Source organism: Ascaphus truei, chromosome 7, assembly GCF_040206685.1.
Source record: "Ascaphus truei isolate aAscTru1 chromosome 7, aAscTru1.hap1, whole genome shotgun sequence".
Lineage (NCBI taxonomy): Eukaryota > Metazoa > Chordata > Amphibia > Anura > Ascaphidae > Ascaphus > Ascaphus truei.
The window spans coordinates 14,772,863-14,796,742 of record NC_134489.1 but is presented as its reverse complement, the minus strand read 5'-3'; the positions used below and the strand labels follow the sequence as shown (position 1 = coordinate 14,796,742).

Sequence of the window (23,880 nt, the reverse complement as noted above, 5' to 3'; positions counted from 1 at the left end):
TCTGTTTTGCTCCCAAGATAATAGGCATACTTTTTTACTTGCAGAAAAAAAAACCATTCTTTGCAGTGGACTCAACACTCAGCAATTGGCTTTGAAAAACCTTTTCCTTTATAGGGCAATTTTACACTCAGCATTTGTTTGCTAAAAATTCCCTTGCTTCAGCACAGTCCTGTATCAATTTTCACACTTTTCTGCATATACTCCATTCACAGCTGGTAGCCCTATGCGGTGTGGCAACCTTTATTTGCAAAATCAGTACCACTCGTGGGTCACCATCTGCATTCACTGCTTCAGCGAAACTTTTGAAAACAACAAACACCTATCCCTTTTCAAGTGCTGACTCAGTTCTTGAACCCTGACTATGGCTGGAAGGCAAAACCCCTATTTCAATGACCATATTACGCTTTGTGATAGGCAAATAAAGTTTTAGCTGCTTCAGCAGTCTCTCTCCTCTTGGGATTGGGGTAAAGAGTCCATCTGTGTTTGTGTAAGTTTCAGTGCAGTGGTGTGTCCCTTTAATTCTGATCTCTGCTGCATGAGGTTTTTTTTTTTTTTTTTCTAAGTTTCTCAGACTTGTTTGTAGGCAGAAAAGCATAACAAAAAATTTCACATAAAACTCTCCGGTCCTTTTTAACTACAAAGACACCTCTTATCCCACTTCAGACACCATATGTGGACGGACGTTCACAGAGGTACGCAATTAGGAGGCTTTATAATGTGAAATTATAATAAGGCTTTATTGTGCCTTTTCCTTTTTATCAGGAAAACATCCAAACAAGGGGGGGAACAAAGCTTCCGTTCACTTGGGAGTATTTCTAGTGAAAACACTATGCAATCAATTCACATCTCCCTAGTCAAGCATTTCTCCCCAGCCCCAAACATAGCATGCAATAAGCAGATATAAGCAGTCTCTTAAGAATAAAAGTCTTATCTGTTTGTAAGCTTCTCTGCTCTCCTGGAACCGCACCCATGCGTGCACACAGAAAATATCAGCATCCAGGTTTTAGAAGTCTTATTTGGTCCTTGTAGTTTGGAAGGAAAATCTTTACTGTCCCTGCTTCCGCTCCCTTGTCTCCAGGGTTGGTCAGCATACAGGTCTAGAAGTTTTCCATGTGTCTTGAAAGCAGCTCTGCTATCTTTTTGGCAGAGCTCAAGACAAGTGTGTCTCCAAGTTCAGCTCAGGTGTCAGCTAAAGAGTTCTCACTTCCTGTTTCAAAAGACAGGCTTTCTAAGCCATCTAATCAGGCAGGTGGTGTTTAGTAATTAACTACCAGAGGTTAACCACTACACTGCTGGATTAAAGGCACATTACTGAACAGGGATAAGTCCCCTGTTACAGTTATCAAAAACACGCTGCTCTACAACTAACACTTCTCCATACAGATACACTACAATAAAATCAATTTCCTTTAATAATCCTATCTGATCTTACAATCAAAATCCTCAAATGCCAATCCAAAACCTCAAATGACAATCAAAACATTGCATTTACATTGTATATATGATGCATACAATCTATGCACCATATACATTCTGCAAATGAATGTTAACAATAACATTGAAAACAAAATATCAATACCTCCAAACAAGTATACTATTTAAACCAATCCAGTAAACATAAATCAATTAGCATTCATTAATGACATCCCTAAACAATTTACATTCCATCCCTAACAATTAAACAATTAACTAATTCAAGTGTTGAACAGAACAAGTTATCCTGTGAAAAAATATAAGTACCAACAAGAATACAATATAGAAAAGCAAGCCTCACCCTGACCTAAAGTACACCATACAATAGCAACAATTACTTCTATCTAATTTTAAAATACATTATACACACATTTAAGCATACAGTAGCAGCATAGCCAAATTAATTTAAAACACAGCAAAGCAAGCTTTTAAAACAACATAATTTCTTACCCTGTATGTATATATCGATCTAGACATACATACATACATACAGTGGCAAGAAATTATATACCAAAAATAAAGAAATACACATGTTAAAAAAGCTTTTAAAAAAATTAACACGTTAAATAAAAAACATATCTTTACTTCACTTACCATTACTTGTCCCACTCACCGACTCCCGTTGAACAGCTTACTCTCGAACCAATCCACCAGGCACAGGAACCCATAAAATAACAAACCATAAAACAATAAACATTAAACTAAAAATCCAAAACAATCCACGGGTCTTCTATTTGTAATCCATCTTCATCGGTATTCTTCTTTTTTCTATCTGCGGCTCTCTACCGGGGTCTTCTTGTCTTCTACGGCCACGCCCTGGCCTTCTTCTTCTGTAGGACGTCCTTCCCTCGGCGTCTTGCTTCAAAATGAGACCACATAGGCTTTTAAAGGCCTATGACGTCACATTTTCGTCATGTTCCCACGGCCCTGATTGGGCAGTGAAAATCATGTGTTTTGGCCGAGAAAAAAAAAAATGATGACGTCACTTAAAGGCAATGAAAGCACAGCCAATCAGAATGGCTTTGCTTCAATTGCCTTTAAGATGATGTCATGAAAGGAAACAGGGCCGTCCTCACATGGTTGCTGGCTGTCTGGCCTCCCTCGGTCTCGCGCCCCCTCTCCTACCTGGCAGCAGCGTCAAATGATGTTCTGGAGTCACGTGACTTCAGGTCACATGACCTGTGGCCTTATTTGACGCCGGAGACGTTACATCACGTCATATGACCCCGCGGAGTCCTTTGACGCCGTGTTGCTATAGAGACGCTTCTTAATTCCGGTAAGTTTTAGTGTTGCATAGGCCTCACGTGATCCCCCGGCATTAATTGAAATGCCTTGGGAAGGAGCGCGGGACCTCTGCAACTGCCCACGCCCCCCCCCAGACAAATCTCCCACCTCCCCTGGTGGAAGCGCCCCCTGTTTGCGCACTGCTGCTAAAAACAACAAGAAATAAGTGAGCAGCAAATAAAGAAATGTTGTAGAAAATGCATTTCCCATACCAGCCTCACCCCTAAACTACAATTTATAATATCTATATAGTTAACATATGTAGCCCCCCAACTGGAACTACTAGTTTACCTAGGATGTTAAGTTACGGGCTAAAGCACTATGACTAAAACACACACAATCCCTGCAAGCTCTAACCCCAACACCCACTACACCAAATCATGTATATATGTTTCAAAAGGATTACTATTGGGTGTGACCAAATGTATACAACAACAGACAAAGATTCCCAATGCTACATCCGATATGACAAAAATATATAGTTAAATACTTAAAAACCTGCTACTTAAAAAGTGGAGAGGATGGAGCTTCAACCCATAGAGGAGGAGTCACTAACCTCTAAAAAAAACTGTTACCAGTTGAGAATTTACTAAAAATCACACAAGCCCTGTACACAGTGGGACAGACTTCACTCATAGCATCTGTACTTTAGTTCAGCTGGGTGGCCATTTTAAACCCCCCGCATTTATTTGCAAACCCACAGACTTTTAGTGTCGACCCGCATTCTCCACCATATGTGACAAACGCCCCTCTTTTGTAGCGCTGACGTCTGTCTGGGTTCTTCCCGACACAGTCTTCTAGGGTTAATTATACAACAAACAGAAACATGCAGAGTATTACGTTGCTTAACTCAGGCTTCTGCCTGCTTTATTTTCATCCAAGTAAGGTACTGCAGCTTTAACATGTGTAGGTTAGAGGCACTCAGACATTTTCATTCAGCGGTTTACTTATATCAGTGTCATAGTATTTCCCACACTGTTATTTCAAGTAACAAGAAACCAAATTATATAAACAAAATCCTATCCCTTTCAGGGATCTAACTACACATCAGAATCAGCCTCTAACTGCTGCTGGGCCAACTAACCTGGTTCCCCAGCTTAAAACAATGCCCTCTCATTTAGGGTCACTAGATACAGCATAGTCTTTTAGAAACAGCAATACATATTTGTTTGTCTTATCTGTTCGTGGTGGGAACTCGGTCCCAAGTGTCCAGGCAAATCCTCTGGTACTGTGATACTTGGAGGGGCCGTCCACCCCGAAACTGGATGCAGGGGAGCAGCGACACCCCCAACCCCCTGGCTCTAAGGAGAGAGAGTGAAATGCAAACCTCTCTGCTCTAAATACCTGTGCAAGTGATTAGGAGAGCAGGTGAGGGAGAACTAGACCCATTGTAATCTGTGGTCTGGATTTTCCATCCACCAGCCTGAGTTAATGTGAAGCTGTGGAATGGATCATTTTTAACTATTCCTGCACTTTCTGACCTAAAATGGGGCAGAAAGCTGCCTAACATCTTTGGACTGTGTCACAATAGTTAAATACTTAAAAACCTGCTACTTAAAAAGTGAAGAGGATGAAGCTTCAACCCAAAAAGGAGGAGTCACTAACCTCTGAAAAACTGTTACCAGTTGAGAATTTACTAAAAATCACACAAGCCCTGTAGCTCTAGCCCCAACACCCACCACACCTTATACAGTATATTTCTGTCAAAAAGGATTACTATTGGGTGTGACCAAATGTATACAATAACAGACAAAGATTCCCAATGCTACATGCAATATGACAACAAATAATTAGTTAAATACTTTCTGTAACTGCTTATCTTCTCATACAGTAAGGGTCAAAGGGTCATTTAGTTAAACTCTTTGGCCAAATCATTATAAGCCATTACAGAGGTAAATGAGAATTTTCACAGATAATGTTAGGCCGCACTTGAATTGATTCAAGCGATCGTGACAAGACGTCACACTGTTGCGCCGTCGCGCCGCTCCTACTATAAGCAACGCGACCGATTTTAAAACAATTGTTTTTTCGCGACATCGCGTCGCCAGCATTATAAGCACAGCCTTAGTGTCACGGGAGACCAGGAATATTGCACCAAAGATCAGTACACTAGACAGAACTGCCGGGGTCCAATCAGTGAGCGAGGGCTTGCCTACATTTGACCAATACTGAGGGGAAGTTACCGGACTTCCTAGACAGCCCACAGGCAAGGACTTAAGTTGAGCGGGGCATTTGAACAGACCAATGGGGATCGTGCCTAGAGGGCACAATCACAGCAACGCCTGGTCCTCCCAATACTCCTGAAGGGAGAGCAACTCAGTGTCTGGGCCTAACAATGCCCCCCTCCCCCCCACGGGAAGCCACTTTCCCCACACCTGAGTCCACAGCCTTGCCTCGCTTGACGATGTCCCAAGCCAATCATCTAATCTTGGCTAGGATCTCCTTTTTGTGGAGATTGGATACCGGTATTCCCATTCTCCACAAAAAGGACCACACATTTAAAACATTTAACATACGGTTAACCCCTGATTGCTGAAGTGCTGAAACCAGGCTACAAGACTATACATACACAAATAAATAATTAAATATATTCTATTATTTACAGGTAGGGGTAATGACGGGCTTGCCTTTATTTAAGAGCAGCCAAGCTACACCTACTATCACACATCCCAGCCTATGCAGTGAGCTCTGGGGTAGCAATCCCAGTGGTTTGGTTCCCAAGATTGATGTTCCAAGGTCAGAGCTTAGCCGGTCCCAGATCGTCCTGCCGGAACAGTCCATTGGCATTGCTGTGCTGGCTCTCCTTCTTGTGCTGTTTGGTGAAATCATACGTTTCGGTTATGCAATTCGGGTGAAGAATGCGCCAGCTACCTGGGGATGTGCCCAGGCATACTTGGATGACTTGGTGGTCTTTAGTAACACTTGGGCTGACCACCTTACCAATGTAGCAGTGGTCTTACTGTAGCCCGCATTCATGAGGCCAGGCTTATGCTAAAGCTGACCAAGTGCCAAATCGGAGTGGTGCAGGTCGTATACCTCGGAAACAAGGTAGGTGGGGTCATCTCAAGCCCCGCCAAGATGTAAGCCATTGTGGGGTGGCCAGTGTGACAGTAGAGGTAAATATGGCTGCTGTTAATACCGTTCAAGCCTGCTATTACTCCTACCTGTCAATAATACAGTGCATTATATTTATTATGTATGTATTATATCTGTAGCTTGCCTGGTTCCAGCAGTTAAGGGACCAGGGGTTAATGTGTTTAAGGAGAAATATTGCAAAAGTTGTCTGCAACATTTCCCTGTAACAGTTTGCATGTTGGTCTTTCCAGTGTTGCATTTGAACCCACCAATAAGGGGCTGGGCACGTAGACGGCACCTGGCCCTTTAATGTTGCAAAGTTGTGGGTTAGTGCAGGGGTGCGCAATGTTTCCTTCATGCGCCCCCCTGTCTCTTCTCCCCTCTGGCTAACACCCCCCCCCACCCCTCAGCCCCCTGCACAGCTCCAGCGTCAAATGATGTCGGGTTCCCATGGAGATGTGTTGCTGGAAGACAAGGTACGTAAAAAGTTACAGAGGCCTCGCGCGATTCCTTTGCATTTATTTTAAATGGCTGCAGTGATGCGCGGGGCCTCTGTTAAAGCTGCCCCCCCCAAAAAAAATCTCACGCCCCCCACTTTGCACACCCCTGGGCAAGTGTATAAGAAGGTGGTGAATGAGACCCCTAGTTAGGCTGAAGGGAGCTGAAGGAATTGCAGGAGCTGTTCCAAATACCCAGAACCATGTACTAGAATGGGGACCACCAGGTATTACCTCACGTTTGTACACCACTATAGTGCCCTTGCCAAACCCCTGACAGACCTGACCAGAAAACCTCTCCCTAGCATGGTAATCTGGCCACCGGAGTGAGAGAGTACCTTCTCCACTCTAAATGCTGCCCTTGCCAGTGCTCTGAACTTGGCAGCTCCTGACTACTACAAGCGGTTCCTGATTCAGACCGATGCCTCTAGCTTTGCCATCATGCGGTACTGATTCATGTGGGTACCGATGGGGTTAAACCCCATTGTGTACCTGAGCAACAAGCTGTTAGATCGGGAGACTTCCTATGTTATGATTGAGAAAGAGTGCTTGGTCATAGTGCGTGCTTTCCAGAAACTCCAGCCATACGTGTACAGCCGCCCTTTCACAGTTATTAAGGACTACAATCCCCTGAACTTATTACAGTCGGACTGGGGGGATAATGGTAAGATGTTGTGGTGGAGTTAGGTCATGGCATTGGCCATTGGCCCTAGGCACACAGTCTGGGAGACCAACACTTATGCACACATTAATACCAGGATTCTAGACTGATCACAACAAGGTGGGCAAAATAAATTGTAATTTATTTCTTTTCAGACAAACACACAAATCTTGCACAATTACACTTAATAAAACATCTACTGGGTACAGAGAATGAAATCAAATGTCCTTGGAATGAAACAAAGTCTCCGGGCACCCCTGCCCGCATGCAAGTGTGTGCGCAAATTGATCCGTGTAACAGTTCCTGGCTAGGGGCACAAGTTGCCACCCCTAAATCTCCGCCAAAAGGAAAAAGTTCGTTCAGTCCTTACAGAGCTCGTTTGGGAACCCTTAGCTCTAACGAATTCCAGAAGAGGAGCCCGATCCTTGGTTACGATATAATTAACCCCTCACACTCCGGAACCGTTTACACTGGAACTTGGTGAATCCGAAGAAATCGTCATATGGAACACACAGGGATTGGGGCAGCAGGCATCTTTATAGGGTTAAGGGTCCTATAACTAACATGCACATCCAATCCCTCCTGTAGGAACATTTCTCCCACCTACCCCAGACTTGCCAGTACCTTGCAAAGAGGGCAGATGTTGCTTCCCGGTTTTCTCTGAGTATGTGCCAACGTGACACCTGAGCTACTTAGTATACCATGTCCAACCTTCTACTTGGCAACAGCAAGTGTGGGATCTGGCCACAAGGTATGAACATCCCATACTGTATGTTGTACCGGTTCCTGGTACTTAACAATTTCCTGTCCGCCTTAACACCTAGGGTCTCTGAGGCTTTTCAACTCCAGACTTCCCTAGACACTGAGGCACTGACTACCTAGGGTGCTTTTGAAGTATGGAGATGAGAAATCATTCAGCTCATCCACCCTTAACATATTTACATGTTAAAGGATTTATTAACGGGCTGACAGGAAAAGTTTCCTGTCTTTACATTTGAAACCAGCACTGAAACTCACTTTATTTTCTATATTTGGTTTCTACCTGTATAAACAATATAAAAAAAATATGTATGTGTGTTGTATTTCTTCAGCTAACGGGGATCCAACATTTGATTGCAAGCTCTTTCCTATCATAAGTTAGCCACTTAATTGGATGGGACCTGTGATGTGGTTTGCGGTTTGACCTAGTTCCCACGCCGGCACACTTTCCCCATTCAAGTTAAGTGGCTAACAAGCTGACTGGTTACATTGTTGCGAGTAGGCACTCCAACTCCGACCACAAACCACTTATTCAATTAAGTTTGTAGTTTAGATGTCTGCGGCTTAGGAAGCAATACTCAGCATCAAAGTAGCCGCTTACCCACCGGCACACTTCTTCAATCAGCACTTGGTTTAGCGCTAGCAGCTCCCCCTTGTGTTGCAAATACAATTAGCACATGTTACACATTCACATAGCTGCAGCTAGGTTTTGAGCTGCAACATGAGGACAATAAAGATGGTGGAGGGGAAAACAGGTCATTATGGTGTACACACAATTAACCCCTTCAGTCCCCAAAATGATTTAGGGTTAACCAGCCAGGTATAATGCCTTTATTAGTGGCCTGGTTAACCCCCTATCGCCACATTCAGTCAATGTCAAGTCATGCTCTGCTCATCTTACCTGGTCAACCATTTCTGGAACATCCATGTCCATAGGCTCCATGGTCCAGGGAGGGATGGGTTCAGGGTTGGGAGTCTGAACAAAACCTGATGCTGCATCAGGATTCCTGCAACTCTGCCACTGAGTCACCATGGCTACAGCAGTGGGGCCATTTCACTTCTTGTGCCCCATCTGGTTACATCCAAACTCCACCATTCATCAGTGAACTTGGTGGGTGCTGGATGGGTGTTGGTAGGTGCTGTGGCTGGCTTCCAGGAACTCACGCTGGTTTGGGCGGGATTGGGCTGTTGGAGACGGAAAGACAATGTGGGTGTAAGGGACACTGGGAGCTGTCTCCGGGGCTGGGCGGTCACAAAGTCATCTGCAAAGTTGGCCATTGGCCTCTTGCTGGACGGCTTGCGGTCGGTGACACACTCCTGCACCTCGGACAAGCATTTCAACATGAACTGCTTCTTGACCATCATTAAGTGTCCAGTCATGGAGGGTCTTAAAATGTTGTTACCTAACACTCGGCGATCCACCGTTTAGACTGATACAACAGCAGAAAAATCTACCCATACTGTCACAGTTAGGACCTGAAAAAGTGCAATGCCTTGGTGGGGCTACAAGCTTATAATACTTTAGCCAAAAAGTTTAACTAAATAACCCTTACGTATGAGAAGACAAACAGTTATTTACTTAAGTATATATTTTTTGTCATATTGGATGTAGCATTGGGAATCTTTGTCTGTTAATGCAGGATGACTCTGCAGAACATAAGCCCCACTCCTTGTATCCAGGATGATAGTTACATAACTAGGGTATATATAGAGTGGAGTGAAGGTTCTGGAACTAAAATGCCTGGTAGATCAAGTGTATAGTTAATATCGTGTTGTAATAGAACTGTCACTTTATTGTTTTGACAGATAGTGAATGTGCCTTTTATTAGGGACAGAGCTATGTTCCTTGAAGATAAAAGTGGGAATGTGCCATATACTCAAAAGGAAGCCCCTCAAAAGTAGGCTACTGACTCCATGATGGGAGCTGCTATACATTAGGTAGGGACAAGGAGGGTCATGCACAGGGTGACAGAATGCTGACCCCTAGAGAGGGTACCTCTATAACTTTGATAGTAAGGAAAGTGGCTCTTTGGGGATGCAGCACATGCACCCAAAGACATCTGTATGGTGCCAAATGTAAATTAAGCATATCTGTTTGAAAGAGAAAAGTACCTGCCACCCATCTCGTAACAACGCTGATTACAGGCCCAGTCTGCACAAAGTCCATCACCCTGGGAGGATCTGAAAAGAGACTGAGCACCAATGTACATACACTACGTGATATAGCACTCCTTTTAAGCTGAATAAGGTGCGTCGCACATACAGATCCAGCGGCCGTTATTCGAACACTTCATGCGTTCTATACCTCAGAACATCCATGTCATTGCGCGTGATTTCTTCCAACCGTACCGCCTTAAGGTAGATAGAATCTAAGGTAAAATTGCATTGGTTACTTAAAGACTACATGATATTATAATTAATATAGTAATTAATATATATATATATATATAGAAAAGACCACTGTAGAATCATATCCTACAAAGGGAATAATGTGCTGCTCATGGAAAGTCAATTGTTATCACCAAATTATTGCCCCTAGTAGTATATGTCTTGCCTTCAAATTCTTTATGGGCAAGCTACCCACCCTACCTGAACAAGCTCCTCACCCCTACCACATGCAGCACTTATCACCTGAGATCAGACTCCAAAAGACTGTTCATGGTCCTAAGGCTCAACAAAGTATCTGGCCGCTCCTCCTTCTCTTACTGTGCACCCCAAAACTGGAACAACCTACCAGAGACTCTTACATCCAACACCAGCTTAAGTTCTTTCAAATCTAAGGCTGTCACACATTTTAATCTGGTCTGTAACTGTTTTATACGCCCATAATATATATATTATCTTTATCTGTGCATGCAATGTCTTGTATATAATGTATACCCTGCTCATTTATATAACTGTATTTGTAAACATGTATTATTTTTCTTAAACTCTGTGCCCAGGACATACTTGAAAACGAGAGGTAACTCTCAATGTATTACTTCCTGGTAAAATATTTTATAAATAAATAAATTAAGACGCGAGTGCAGGCGAGTGCAGAAAATGGCATTTTAGAGTTCTGTTTTTTAAACACCTGAAAGTGACACAGTAGCACAGTACTGTACACATTGCAATTCATTCATTTCGTTGCACCCAAAGATACAGAATCCATGAAATTCAAACAAAGCAACCGCAATAAGAGCGGGTGCGTGAGGTGATTTGCCACGTTAATGCCGCGTGGAATACAGCATAGCACACGAAAACGGCTCTGTGATATGTTCAAATAACGGCCACAGCATCTGTAGATTATATTTCATGAATTTACAATCTTAGATATGTTTTAAGAGAATCACAGAATATGTAGGTTCCATTGAGCTGTTGGGTTTACATGAGTGCATTAGATTATAAGGCCTCTGCAGGGGGAAATTTAACCAAACGTATGATAGAGCAAGGACAGATGCATTGCTGTCCTTCTCCTCTCATATCTTTCTCTTCACCCTCTTGCCATTTGATCCATGTCCTAAATCCCTCCAATTTCGATTCCACTGTCCTTGTTCAGAGAGAATGCAGGAGGAAATTGACAGTATTGTGGGAAGAAGCCGCTTCCCATCAATTGAAGACCGGGATAAAATGCCCTACACGGATGCCACCATTCATGAGATTATGAGGTTCTGTGATGTCATACCTCTCAGCCTCCCACACTGTACATCGCGAGACACCATTTTTAGAGGGCATGCCATCCCCAAGGTTAGTAACCACCGCAAAGTCTTAAATTATAATGATTTATTTCTCTGGTGCTAGGATAGTAGATGGCTAGGAAGCAAATAAGCAGTATGAGATTCATTGAAATAACCTATTAATATAGTAACAGTAATGTACAGTAGCTTGGCCTATGTCCCACCAAGTCTCTCCAGGCTCCCACCACAAGGTGATACAATGACATAGAAAGAAGAGACTTTAGAGTTTGTCTTTCCCACTGCAGGGTGACAAACAGATTATGTCCCCTTAGGTCTGACACAGACAGAAGGGATCTACAATCTATGGTGTCTTACCATCCCACCACAGGTTGACACAATAATACAGAGAGAAGGGATCTATAACTCCTGGAGTATGTCCCTCACATGGCAGAGTGACACAGACACAAATTGCAGGGACCTACAGTGAGACTCCAATGGCAATATGGCTATGAAAAACAGATAGATTTGATCTATCAAATATGTCAACTCTTTTGACAAGTGACACTGGCAAAAACAAGTTACAAATATAGTTAACATTATTACTCCCGATGGCACGTTGCAGGACATATGCAACTCACCAGTGGGAGAAGCAACCATTGTTTTCAATCAGCCTCATGTGGGAAAGGGGCAGGGCTAGCATACAATTTTATACACATTTGCATGCCAGAGGATGCAATAATTTTGTCTGCATTTGTGCATTGTATTTACTGTGCCATTCCAATGGCAGGTGAAAAAGATTACAGTATGTGCCTGGGAAGGAGGAAGTGCCTGGGGTGGTAGTTATGTGCCTGTGTGGGACAATTATGTGCAAGGGGGTAGGGTTGTAGTTGTGAGCCGGGGGGATTAGTTAAATGCCTTGGAGGGAGGGAGAAGGAGGTGTTAACCTGGGGCTAAAGGTATTGACCTGGGGGCAGGGTAAGCCTTTCAGAGGGTGCCTATGGATGTTCCTGTCAGATTCTTCATGTCCCTTTTTATCCATCTCCAACAGGCCCCCTCTGACAAGCACATCTGGCACATATTAGGGTTGCTATTAGAAAGCCTGGGCCCCACTGGCCGGGCCCGGGAAGGTAGAACCATCTGTCTCCCTGCTGTCAGCGGCCCTTGATAGAACTGAAAGAACAATACAGAGCTGTCATCTCTCACTAATTTTCTGTGAGTCTCACCAATTTGGGGTTAGCATCAAAACAAATGTATTGCACCCATCACGTGCGCTAATAGTAAGAGCGACGCGATGGCGCAATCACTGGAAGTCAGCGTCGCCGTCACATCAGCGTTGCCATTGCCGGCGGTCATGGTAGCTAGTGATAGGTTATAATACACACCAAAATATCTGGGTCGAATTGAACACAACTTAGATATAATAAATATAGTTTATTCCTTAAAGAAGGAGAACACACAAGATAATACAAATAACAGACGAAATATGGACACTTAGTTCAGGGGTTTGGACAATGAAGCAATCAGGTACAGGATTGGCAATTCATTCAGCAATACAGGTTCAAATGAAGACATCACGAAAGACAATGGGCATAGAGCTTACACTCGTTTATATGGAGATTCACTCCTATATCCTGGTATTGAGTGCAAGTCATTGGAGGACAATTATCTGCACCCAATCCCTCCTTGCCATCTCACTTGAGATGCAACGTAATACCTGCCCACTGGGTGGATATTATTCTAATCAGGGGTTTCTTTCCCTAGCCCCCTCCCACAAGACCGGCATCTGAAAGTCTGCTTGGGACAGGAAAACCTTTGTCCCAAGGTGTGAAACACAACACATCATAAAGTACCCACGTCCTGCTTTACTTTGTGCTAGCACACACAAGCAGGGTGGGGGAGCCTTTGACCAGGGGGTTTATTGTAGACCATTTGTCTCCCCCCTGAGCATTAACCTACCATATGGGCCCTAGCCTTCCTGGGCTTTTACACTGGACCAAAAATACAATACATTCTTTAATATCTACACATATTAAAATAATCCGTTCTGTGGGTCTGAGCGGGCTGAAATTTAACAGGTCCTCATGCCGGAGGACCTTTGCCATAGTGGCCAAATATCAGCCTTCCATGACCCCAAGAACTGGAGATACAAAAAACAAGTTAAAATCCCCTATTAACTTTAATGCAGGATTCCCCACTATAAGCTAAAAGAAATCTCTGCGTTTCACTCTCCCATTGAAATCAATGGGCTCCGCCGCTATAGGCTCTCAATGGAGCAACTCCGCCATTGAAGCCAATTGTGAAATCACAATTTTCACATTTGTCCATACTCCGTCTGGTTGAACGGAGTGGGCTGGAAATGGCCATGCAGTCATGCCGGAACAGTTACTACCTTCGACCAAAATCCCAAACCTCTGGTACTCACAGAACCAGAGATATAGGCTTACACTTTTCACACTTGCAGACTTAGCCGCTTCAAAGCCACGCTGCTTTCCTCCATTAGAATCAATATGGCCGGCACCGCCATAGGATTCAATGGGACCTCCGCTCCCATTAGAGTCAATGGCGCGACCCTCATGGCGAGCGCGACCCTTTATGGGGGTCCTTCATTCACGGACCCAGTGGTGGTCGAGTGTGGGGTTCCTAGAGTCTAGGGGCAAAAAGAATTTTATTCCTCCTGGGTGCCCTAGAACCTAAGTTTCCCACACCAATTGTGATTGATCTTGACCTAATGTGATCAATTCTCTTTTTTAGACAATGTATCTGCTTCTGCGGTCTGTGGTTTGGATGGCTGCCAACCCGTTCCTGGAGGTCGGCATCGAGTAATCCCCATTGAAATGAATGGCTTCATTGACTTACAATGGGGAACCGCTGCTCCTCCTCTCGGGCACCACCTGCAGGTCTTCTGATGAAAATGGGCTCATATCGCCAGTTTCCCCATAGGATCGTATGGAGCTGCAACAGTGACCTATGGGGAGCTGCAAAATGGAGCCTGAAAAGGCGGGAAAATGGAACAAAGGGCTATAATCACTCCTTAACTATTAACCCTTTCCCTCTCGCATCGATCCCAGTGTATGTGTTGGTGCAGACACTGGAATGGGAACAATACATATTCACTGGGGGATACACCGTTGGTGCTGAAGCAGGGGCATAACTACAGTCCTGGACATCATTCCAGTTAACCCCTTGCTTCTCAGGTGAGAGCAGGGGGTGGCCAAATGGGGTGTAACCCCTTTCATACTGGGCCAAACCCCCTCTCCCATGACACTGGCACTATAAGAAGATCACGTATATGAATCTGTTCCATATTATAGCATTGATATGCTTAGTATGTGGTTGGTCTCATCAGGAAAGCCTTCAGTCTGATTTATAACACTATAATAATGGAAACCAAAGACCAAACCTCACTGCCAAGCATAGTCAAGAGCTAATAACAATGTTATTAGAGTGATGTGTTGCAAATCTGTAATATCATAAAGATAATTTATAATCTGCCGAGTTCCATGATAGATCCACTGGGAGAACAATCTGCCAGCTAATATTGTGTTGGATTCTTTATGCTGAAAGTGAAAATTTACTTTGTTCAGTTTCTTCTGCCCTGATTTGCTGAAAGAATAATGTGTTATGCGTAATGTGGCTGAACCGGGAACGTGTTCCGACCAGTGTTTTTGTTGCTTTTTGTTACTCTCCATGCTGATTGGCAGAAAACAGACATGTGATTTTCTGTGAGTTGGCCTCACTGATTTTTAACATCAGCATCTCATACACATCATAAACTTAATTAAAATGTCATTGAAATGTCATTAAAGTAAGCAGTTTTCCTCTAAAATACCAACTTTATTTCCAGAACACCCTAATCTCACTGATTTAAAACCTTAGAGATTGACATCTGTCTGAACACAGAACATGTCCAGTTCTGTGTTCTTTATGCTGATTGGTTGATAGGGGAATGTGTTCCACATTCGTCATTCTGATTGGCTGTCAGAAAGTGTTCTGTTCTGTTTTCTCCATGCCTATTAGCTTAAAATAAGATGAGCTCGGTTCTGTGCTCCTCCAGGTGACTGGTTGAAAGTAGAAAATGTTCCACGTTTTCCATGCTGAGAGTAGAGTATATTGTATCCTGTATTCAGTCGATTGGCTGAAAGCAGATTGATATGCTTTCTCTATGCTGATTCTACATCTAACATAATTTTTACATACTGCTAACGTTGCACATTTCCATTTCTCAGGGCACCTACGTCACCACGGTATTGAACTCTGTCCATTACGACCCTACGCAGTTTGCTGAACCAAGCAAGTTCAACCCCAATAACTTCCTGGATGAGAAAGGCTGCTTTAAAAAGAATGATGCCCTCATGGCGTTTTCTGCTGGTAACTTGAGAATTTGTATTCATTGTACACAAATATTCCTGACACATAGAAAATATAAAGTGAAATATAATACATCGTAAATACAGTATATATATATATATATATATATATATATATATATATATATATATATATATATATATATGTAATACGATACCGTGTGAGCGAATATCAGAGGCAGCACTCCACGAGGTAGTCAAAAGATTTTGTATTTAGTGAGACATAAAAACCAACGTTTCGGTCCTCCACACGGGACCTTTCTCAAGGTGATGTTCACCTTGAAAGGTCCCGTGTGGAGGACCGAAACGTTGGTTTTTATGTCTCACTAAATACAAAATCTTTTGACTACCTCGTGGAGTGCTGCCTCTGATATTCGGTCACACGGTATCGTATTACCTACTTAGTTTATATAGGATTTGCACCCACTTTCATCTACCTGACGGAGTGCCTTGCTCTTATCGTTATTATATATATATATATATATATATATATATATATATATATATATATATATACAAAAGAGCGCAAATTGTGTTAATTAATAATAAAATGAATAGTGAAATATATAGGATGCTGCTAAAATGTCTAGGAAACACACAATACCAAAAACATATAGACACAAGAAACAAAAAAGCGCAACCAATATATTGTGCTTAACTTAATAAACACCAAATGAATTATGAGCAAATGTCCAGATCACTAGGATTGGAGATGAGACCACCTAAAATAAGAAAAAGAGAGCCAATATGGTGAAGTACGTATATCATGATTACATCACGCAAGTACTGGTTCTGCTTACAAAACAGTAGAACATATAATATTATTATTATATTATTATTATTATTAACATTCAGGCATATCGGACAAAACTGTAAACAATGTCCGCTGCTTCCAGAGCTGGAGTGCTGTTTACTCCAATCCGTGTGTACACAACGCCAACCGCTCACAGATGTCTTTTTGGTGCAGGCTGAATAGTGTCCCGATCAGAGTTGCCACTTAGAAAGCACCGCCGCTTTCAGATGTTCTGTGGTAGACTAAATGTGGTATTCCTGGCCTAGTGCAGAGGCTACTTGCCCTCTGCACCCCCTTCCCCTAGCCCTTCCTGGAACCGACTCATTAGCGTGCTCCCCTGTCAGCCTCCTACTTCACTTCCCAGGAGAATCTTAGCACCCTATTGTTTCCCTGGCATCACGTGGTCTGTTCCTTAGGCTCAAGGGACTTTTAGTTCCTGCCAAGAGCCTTCCCCGATTGGTCGTGGCTTTGTGCGCATTATTACTGCACATGCGCAAGCTGGCTCAGGACCTCCGCAACTTACGCCCTCACTGCGCATGCGCGAGCCAAAGGAAGATGGCAGCGCCCTGCTACGGGAGCCGCCGACGATGCAATCACCCTAGTGGTAGCCTCTCCTCCCCTGTAGCTGCCCTGCATCTACCGCATACTCCCCAACCTATCCAGCGGGTCCGTCACTGACTCCGGCGGCACCCGCAGCCACTGCGGAGTTAAGGGAGGGTTAACGGAAAGCCCATGGGGACCAGGCTACATACAGATGCAGTGTTATTTAAGTTTTTTGGGTGCAAGGAAATTACAGCTCCCGGAGCTGGACAGCGGCCCGCTCGCCGTTTCACCATGCCAAAAACACAGTACACTTGCTGCCCTGAATGGATTAATGCAGTGGGGGTCCATGCTTCTGAATAGGACTTCTGCTATGTTAAACCTACCGGGTCACTACCAGTCTGGAAGAGCTGTGCAGTGAGAGCAAGGAGTCCTTCTCTCCGTGTCTCCCCGCACAGCTCTTATAGCTGATCTTACTATTTTTATTATTATTTTTAGAACATAGGATTGAAGCAGGGGTCTCCGGAGCTGAACCGCATTCGTTTCAGATCCGGAAACCCCCTTCTTCCCGAGATACAGGCGTCCATATCGAGTGCCCGTATGCCCTGCAAGTTTAAATATCCCGCGTCACAGGCCACGTGACTGGGATATTAAAACTTGTAGGAAATTCCGGCACTCAACATACCAAATATCAAAACCTGCAAATCAAAGCAGACATTGCTCTTTTCACACCGATATCCACAGCTCGCAGCTACTCGAATATCCCCCATTGTATTACATTACCTGTATTCTAACGTCTGTTTTGTACAGCACCCAGGCCCAGATTCACTATAGAGTGCTAAGTTTGTGCACACCTTAAATCTCATTCAAAATAAATGAGAGTTGAGGTGTTTAAGGTGGTATCAGTTGTTTGGAGGTTAGTGACCCCTCCTCACAGGATTTATGCTCACTCCACCCCACTTTTTAAGTAGCAAGATTTTGTTCATGTTCTTGTGCAGTACAGGTCCATTGTGGCCATTCTCCCACCAGCAGAGGTAAATGAGAATTTGCATAGGTAGTGTTAGGACCTGCTTACTGGTCATGCCTTGATGTGGCTTGAAGGCTTATAACGCTTTGGCAAAATGGGTTTAATTAAATTACCCTTATTCAAGAGAAAATATAAGTATTTCACGATGTACTTTTGTCATATTGGATGTACAGTAGAGGCAACGTTTATTCTAACATTTGCCGTAAACTAGCTGGGTTACATTCTGGGTATGTGCTGGGTATGTGCTGGGTATGTGCTAGGTATGTTCTGGGCTAGTTTGAGGCACGTTTAAAGCATTTCTGCATTGACTAACGACCCATAGGATTAACACAGCAGGGATCCCTGGCATTCCAATTCAGTTTGAATGGGACTGCCAGGGACCCCCGCTGTTAATCTGATAGGCCATTAATCAATGCAGAAATGCTGGGGCTAGTTTAAGGAAAGTTTAAGGCATGTATTCAGAATGTACCTGGGTGTTTCCTGGGTTTTTTGGGGAATTGCCACTGGTTTTTGTTCAATAAGAGTTGCCTCTACTGTAGCATTGGGCTTTTCTGTCTGTTGAGTTAAGGTGTGCTAAAGCTAAACACTCTTAGGGAATCTGGGCAGGTGCCTTGTAATTTATGCAAAAACAAAATTAAAAACCGGGCGCTTCTTAAACTATAGTGAAAAATATTTTATCTATATAATATAGGTGATAGTGATGTGTAGATTTCAGTTTATATCACAAAATGTGATAAGTGACCTCCACCAGTATAAAGTGAATAAAAGTAGTGATGTGAAATACAAAATAAAAAATAAAAAAGCAGCTCTACACCCTTTATACAGACTGTCCAGGTCCAGGTAGATCTTGTGTAGGTTTCCAATTGAGCGGAGCGCTGTGTGACTCGTGAACGTGAAAGAAAAAATATATATAATGGTGCAGATAGTACAACAATTGTGATCTAAAAATATATATAGTCTCTGCAATGGTTGTACTCACAAATGACAAAGTCAAAAATAAACGTATCAGAGACCCTTCTCTCTCTGATAGGAGCCCTTTAATGGATGCCCCCTCAGAGTGGTATCTTGATAGAATATCAGGAAGCTTGTAGTGTAGATGGTCAAATTCTCTCCCAAGGAAGTATATAGGAAAAGAGAGAACGCACAATGGTATAGTACGGTCTAAAATTGTATTAGCAGCAATAAACAAATATATGCATGATGCACTCACATTTTAAATATGGTATGCGTTCGAGGGAGAGGACAGCTGTAGTTGGAGAGTGCCGGTATCTCCAGGAGCGGCGGAGCACTTCCGCATACGTCACGTGTACCCGCGTCACGTTCTGTGTCGTCTCAGGTCAGGGCGGAAGCTGCCTTGTGTGTCCGTCTCCGTTGGTTTGCCAGCACCTGTCTACAGTGTTCTCCCCAGCTCAGTCACCTCCCACAGCTGATCGATTCTACGCGTTTCGCTGTGGCTTCTTCAGGAAGCCACAGCGAAACGCGTAGAATCAATCAGCTGTGGGAGGTGACTGAGCTGGGGAGAACACTGGAGACAGGGGCTGGCAAACCAACGGAGACGGACACACAAGGCAGCATCTTCCGCCCTGACCTGAGACGACACAGGACGTGACGCGGGTACACGTGACGTATGCGGAAGTGCTCCGCCGCTCCTTGAGATACCGGCACTCTCCAACTACAGCTGTCCTCTCCCTCGAACGCATACCATATTTAAAATGTGAGTGCATCATGCATATATTTGTTTATTGCTGCTAATACAATTTTAGACCGTACTATACCATTGTGCGTTCTCTCTTTTCCTATATACTTCCTTGGGAGAGAATTTGACCATCTACACTACAAGCTTCCTGATATTCTATCAAGATACCACTCTGAGGGGGCATCCATTAAAGGGCTCCTATCAGAGAGAGAAGGGTCTCTGATACGTTTATTTTTGACTTTGTCATTTGTGAGTACAACCATTGCAGAGACTATATATATTTTTAGATCACAATTGTTGTACTATCTGCACCATTATATATATTTTTTCTTTCATGTTCACGAGTCACACGGCCTTCTAATTTATGCCTTGGTGCTATGTAGATAACATATATTAATAATATAATAAAATATAAAACCAAATACAGCCGCATTCACCCAAAACGCACACAAGGCTCATTAAATTTCAATCTCATATGGATATGTATCCTGTGTGCTTTTAATATTTCACTTTATACAGCCTACATTATAATATACAGTATAGTTACATAGTTACATATAGTATAAATCAAATGACTGTCTTTTCCCTAGGTAAGCGGATCTGTCCTGGAGAGAGCCTGGCACGTATGGAGCTGTTTATTTTCATTTCGTCTTTGCTGCAGAACTTCAACTTTGAACCTGTTACTGGGAGAGCCAATCTAAACCTCAAACCCATAGCGACTGGGCTGGGGAACGTACCTATGAAATACCAGTGCTCTGTGATTCCTCGTTAATCACCCTCTAATAAATCTCCATTTATACTAATGTTTTATGAAAGGATTTCCAGGATAGATGGAACGTATTAGTACTTGCAGGACTGCAGGGTATAACAAGCCAATCCTGATCACATTAAACCATTGAGGTCTATGTAGCAAGGTAATTTTGAGGGATTCGTGCTTAGAAAGGGTTTTTAACTTGTGTATCAAAGAACAGTATAAATATATCAAGTGTTTTGCTCCAATTGAGCCCTATGTGTATCAGCTTGTGATTTAGGGAGTGTCAATATTCGGGGCAGTTATATGGAGCAAAAGGAGGAGTCAGTGAGGAATTATATGGGGCAGTTACATGACACTCATAATATAATGGAATGTATCAAAATATGCATCTCACTGGTTAACAACCTGTACCAAATGTAAGAAACTTGATTAACCAGCTTCCTACATTTAATGCAGACACAAGAAGTACATAAAAGTAAAACAACTGCAGCGCATAAGAGATGATGTGTCTCTGCTTTGGTACATAGACCCTGAAAAGGACAAAGTATAGACAGCACACATAAATGTATAAAGGGTAATAGGTGCAATGTGGAACACAGCACCTTGGGAACAGGAGGAAGTGATTTCCATGTGATCTCTCTAGCACACATGCTACTGCACGCTTGGTCTGTATAGCCACAATACTCTAAGCATATAATTTTGTCTTTTGTAGACTTTGCTGGACCGTGGTCAGGTTCTCTATGATGGTCTGTACAGCCATACAAATATAGCATTTTTTCCTAAGCTTATCTTGCTGGACTGTGTGTGCTTGAATACTTTGGACATTACCTAGATTAATGTGGTTTATTTTTGTTTACCCCTGCTAGGAGGCTTTCATATCCCATAAACCCCTATTTGGATACATTCATGCCTTATTAACCCTTGCTAGAATATTACCTTGTGTTAACCCCTGTTAGGAGGCATTCATGTCCCATTAACCCCTATTTGTCTTATTAACCTTATTTGGATACTACCTGGTTACATTATTCCCTACTAGGATACATCCATGTCTCATTGCCCATTTGTTTTTGGTGCTTTCTTTGGGAGACATATATAGGGATTAGGAGTAAGTACCATTAGATACCCTGTGTCTTTTGGGAACGGGCCTGTAGAAGGGGTTTATACCCCGAAACATTGCCTCCCCCCTTTCCCCTATACTTTTACGTTTGTTCATCCCACCCCTTCCCTCCCTCCCCCTTTTTGTATTGTGTTTTTTCACTCACTTTGTGTTTTGCTCATTAAACTTTTTGGTTCACCATTCCCCCATTTTCCTTCTTTTGTGTGCTGGGAACATTTATTATTTCATAGACCCTCAAAAGGTTTCAGTTGTTGAATAGCTACACTATAAATTACCAGTGGGGCCAGCAAAGCATAGCTTTGTTTTGCTTTGCTATGCAATGGGTATCTGTCAGTGCTGTTTACCTGTTATACATAGATTTTGTACTATTCACATTTACTTTTACTCAATCACACATTATTGCTGTTCTATTTGCAATAAACATTGATTTCATAGCTTCCTTTTCTCTGCGTCAATTTGTCCCTCTACGGTGGGACGGAAACTCAGGCCGGCTTTAGTAAATGCGGGGCCCTGTGCGATATCCCGTGCAGGACCCCCGTGTTCCATGGACTTACTAGTATCGGTCTTGCCCAAGAAATATGTGTACAAACAAAAGACAGGGGTGCCCAATGCTACATCCAATTGACAAAACATAAAAAAGTAATACGTATAAAGTTTAAATACTTCAATAATAATATTTACTTGGATATTTAGTTAAACCCTTTGGCCAAAGCGTCATAAGTCTGCATTCCAACGTCAAGGTAAACCAAAATTAATGCAGGTCCTAACACTACAACTGTGAGCCCTCCCCTTTACCTCTGTATGAGGAGAAGCAACCAACGTGAGTCCTGTCCATTCAGCAAAATGCTAGAACCTCCCAAGTTAATAAAGTGGGGAGGGGTGAGCTCTGGGGGGAGGGGCCACTTACCTCCAAGCAACTGTTGCCAGTCAGAAACTAATTTAACACACACATTCCCAGCAATCTCTAACTCCAACACATGAAATATATACCGTATATTTATGTCAATAAGAGTGCTACTGAGCGTGGCCAATGTATACAAACAAAAGACAGGGGTGCCCATTGCTACATCCAATTGAAAAAACATGTATAAAATAATAAGTTTAAACTCTTCAACAATAATAATATTGACTTGGTTATTTAGTTAAACCCTTTGGCCAAAGCGACAAAAGCCTGCATACCACGTCAAGGTATACAAAAATGAATGTAGGTCCTAACACTAAAGTCTGGTTGCCATGGCAATGTGATGTCACGTGACCCCGTGGCATCATTTGACGCCGGGTTGCCATGGAGACGTGACACTGGAAGTTAAGGTAAGTAAAATTTATAGAGGCCTCACGCTATCCATAGCATTTAATTTAAATGCTTTTGGGGAAGCGCAGGGCTTCTGTAACAGCCCCGCCCCCCCCAGAAAATCTTGCCCACCCCCCAGAAAATCTTGCACCCCTGGGCTATGGTACCAATCACTGCTGAGCTCATAATTTTTGCATCCATAATACTGATATTACTCAGCATTGTGGGGCTCGAATGTGCAGAGCTCAACTGGGATTACTGTCTGCTCTCATGCACCCAGTTTTTCCGCCCACACATTTGGTAGCTATGAGCATACAGTATGTGGAAAGACAGGAAACAGAAGACAGTAAAGAGGCTGTAACAATGAAAAGCATGAAACACAAGGGACCAAATAGCAGGGGAAACCACAATTGGAGGCAAACACTAAAATGCTACAGTGGAGGTGGAGGGTTGGTCAGCGCACGGGATTTTGCTCAAACGTAGAGATAAGAGGATAGGAAGATATGGAACACGGTATTAGTGTTTTAGTAATCGAACGGTACAATACAGCCAAAAGAACTTTGGAATTAAAAATGTATGAAAAATATATTTTTAAAATAGCTTAAAACTCTTTGGAATTAAAGAACCTTGGTAATTAAAAGTAAATATATGAAAAAATATATTCTAAAATAGCTTAAAAATCCTTAAATAAAATCCTTAAATAAAATTTAAATGGAATTGTGTGGTTTTTTTGTGAACAGAAGCAGAATACGTGCTATATGTGGATGACTAACAGGGTGTGTTTATATAGCCTGTTGTTGGTCTGAGGTAAAAAGGGGATAATGGGGCTGGTTAGCAGAGTTTAATGCGCAGTCTTTCCTTCACGGAATGCTGCTAAAAACAATAGCTTT

General features: G+C 42.9%; 1 protein-coding gene across 2 annotated transcripts in view; it reads left to right on the top strand.

Moving 5' to 3' along the window:
• Positions 1 to 22,136, top strand: part of LOC142498730 (cytochrome P450 2F3-like) — a 77,392-nt gene extending 55,256 nt beyond the window's left edge. For both annotated transcript variants that reach the window (XM_075607064.1, XM_075607065.1), the window contains 3 exons: positions 11,288 to 11,475; positions 15,632 to 15,773; positions 20,419 to 22,136. In XM_075607064.1, the coding sequence (XP_075463179.1) occupies positions 11,288 to 11,475; positions 15,632 to 15,773; positions 20,419 to 20,600 (512 nt within the window). In that variant the 3' untranslated portion in view covers positions 20,601 to 22,136. The remainder of the gene's footprint in view (positions 1 to 11,287; positions 11,476 to 15,631; positions 15,774 to 20,418) is intronic.
• Positions 22,137 to 23,880: the final 1,744 nt, after the last annotated feature.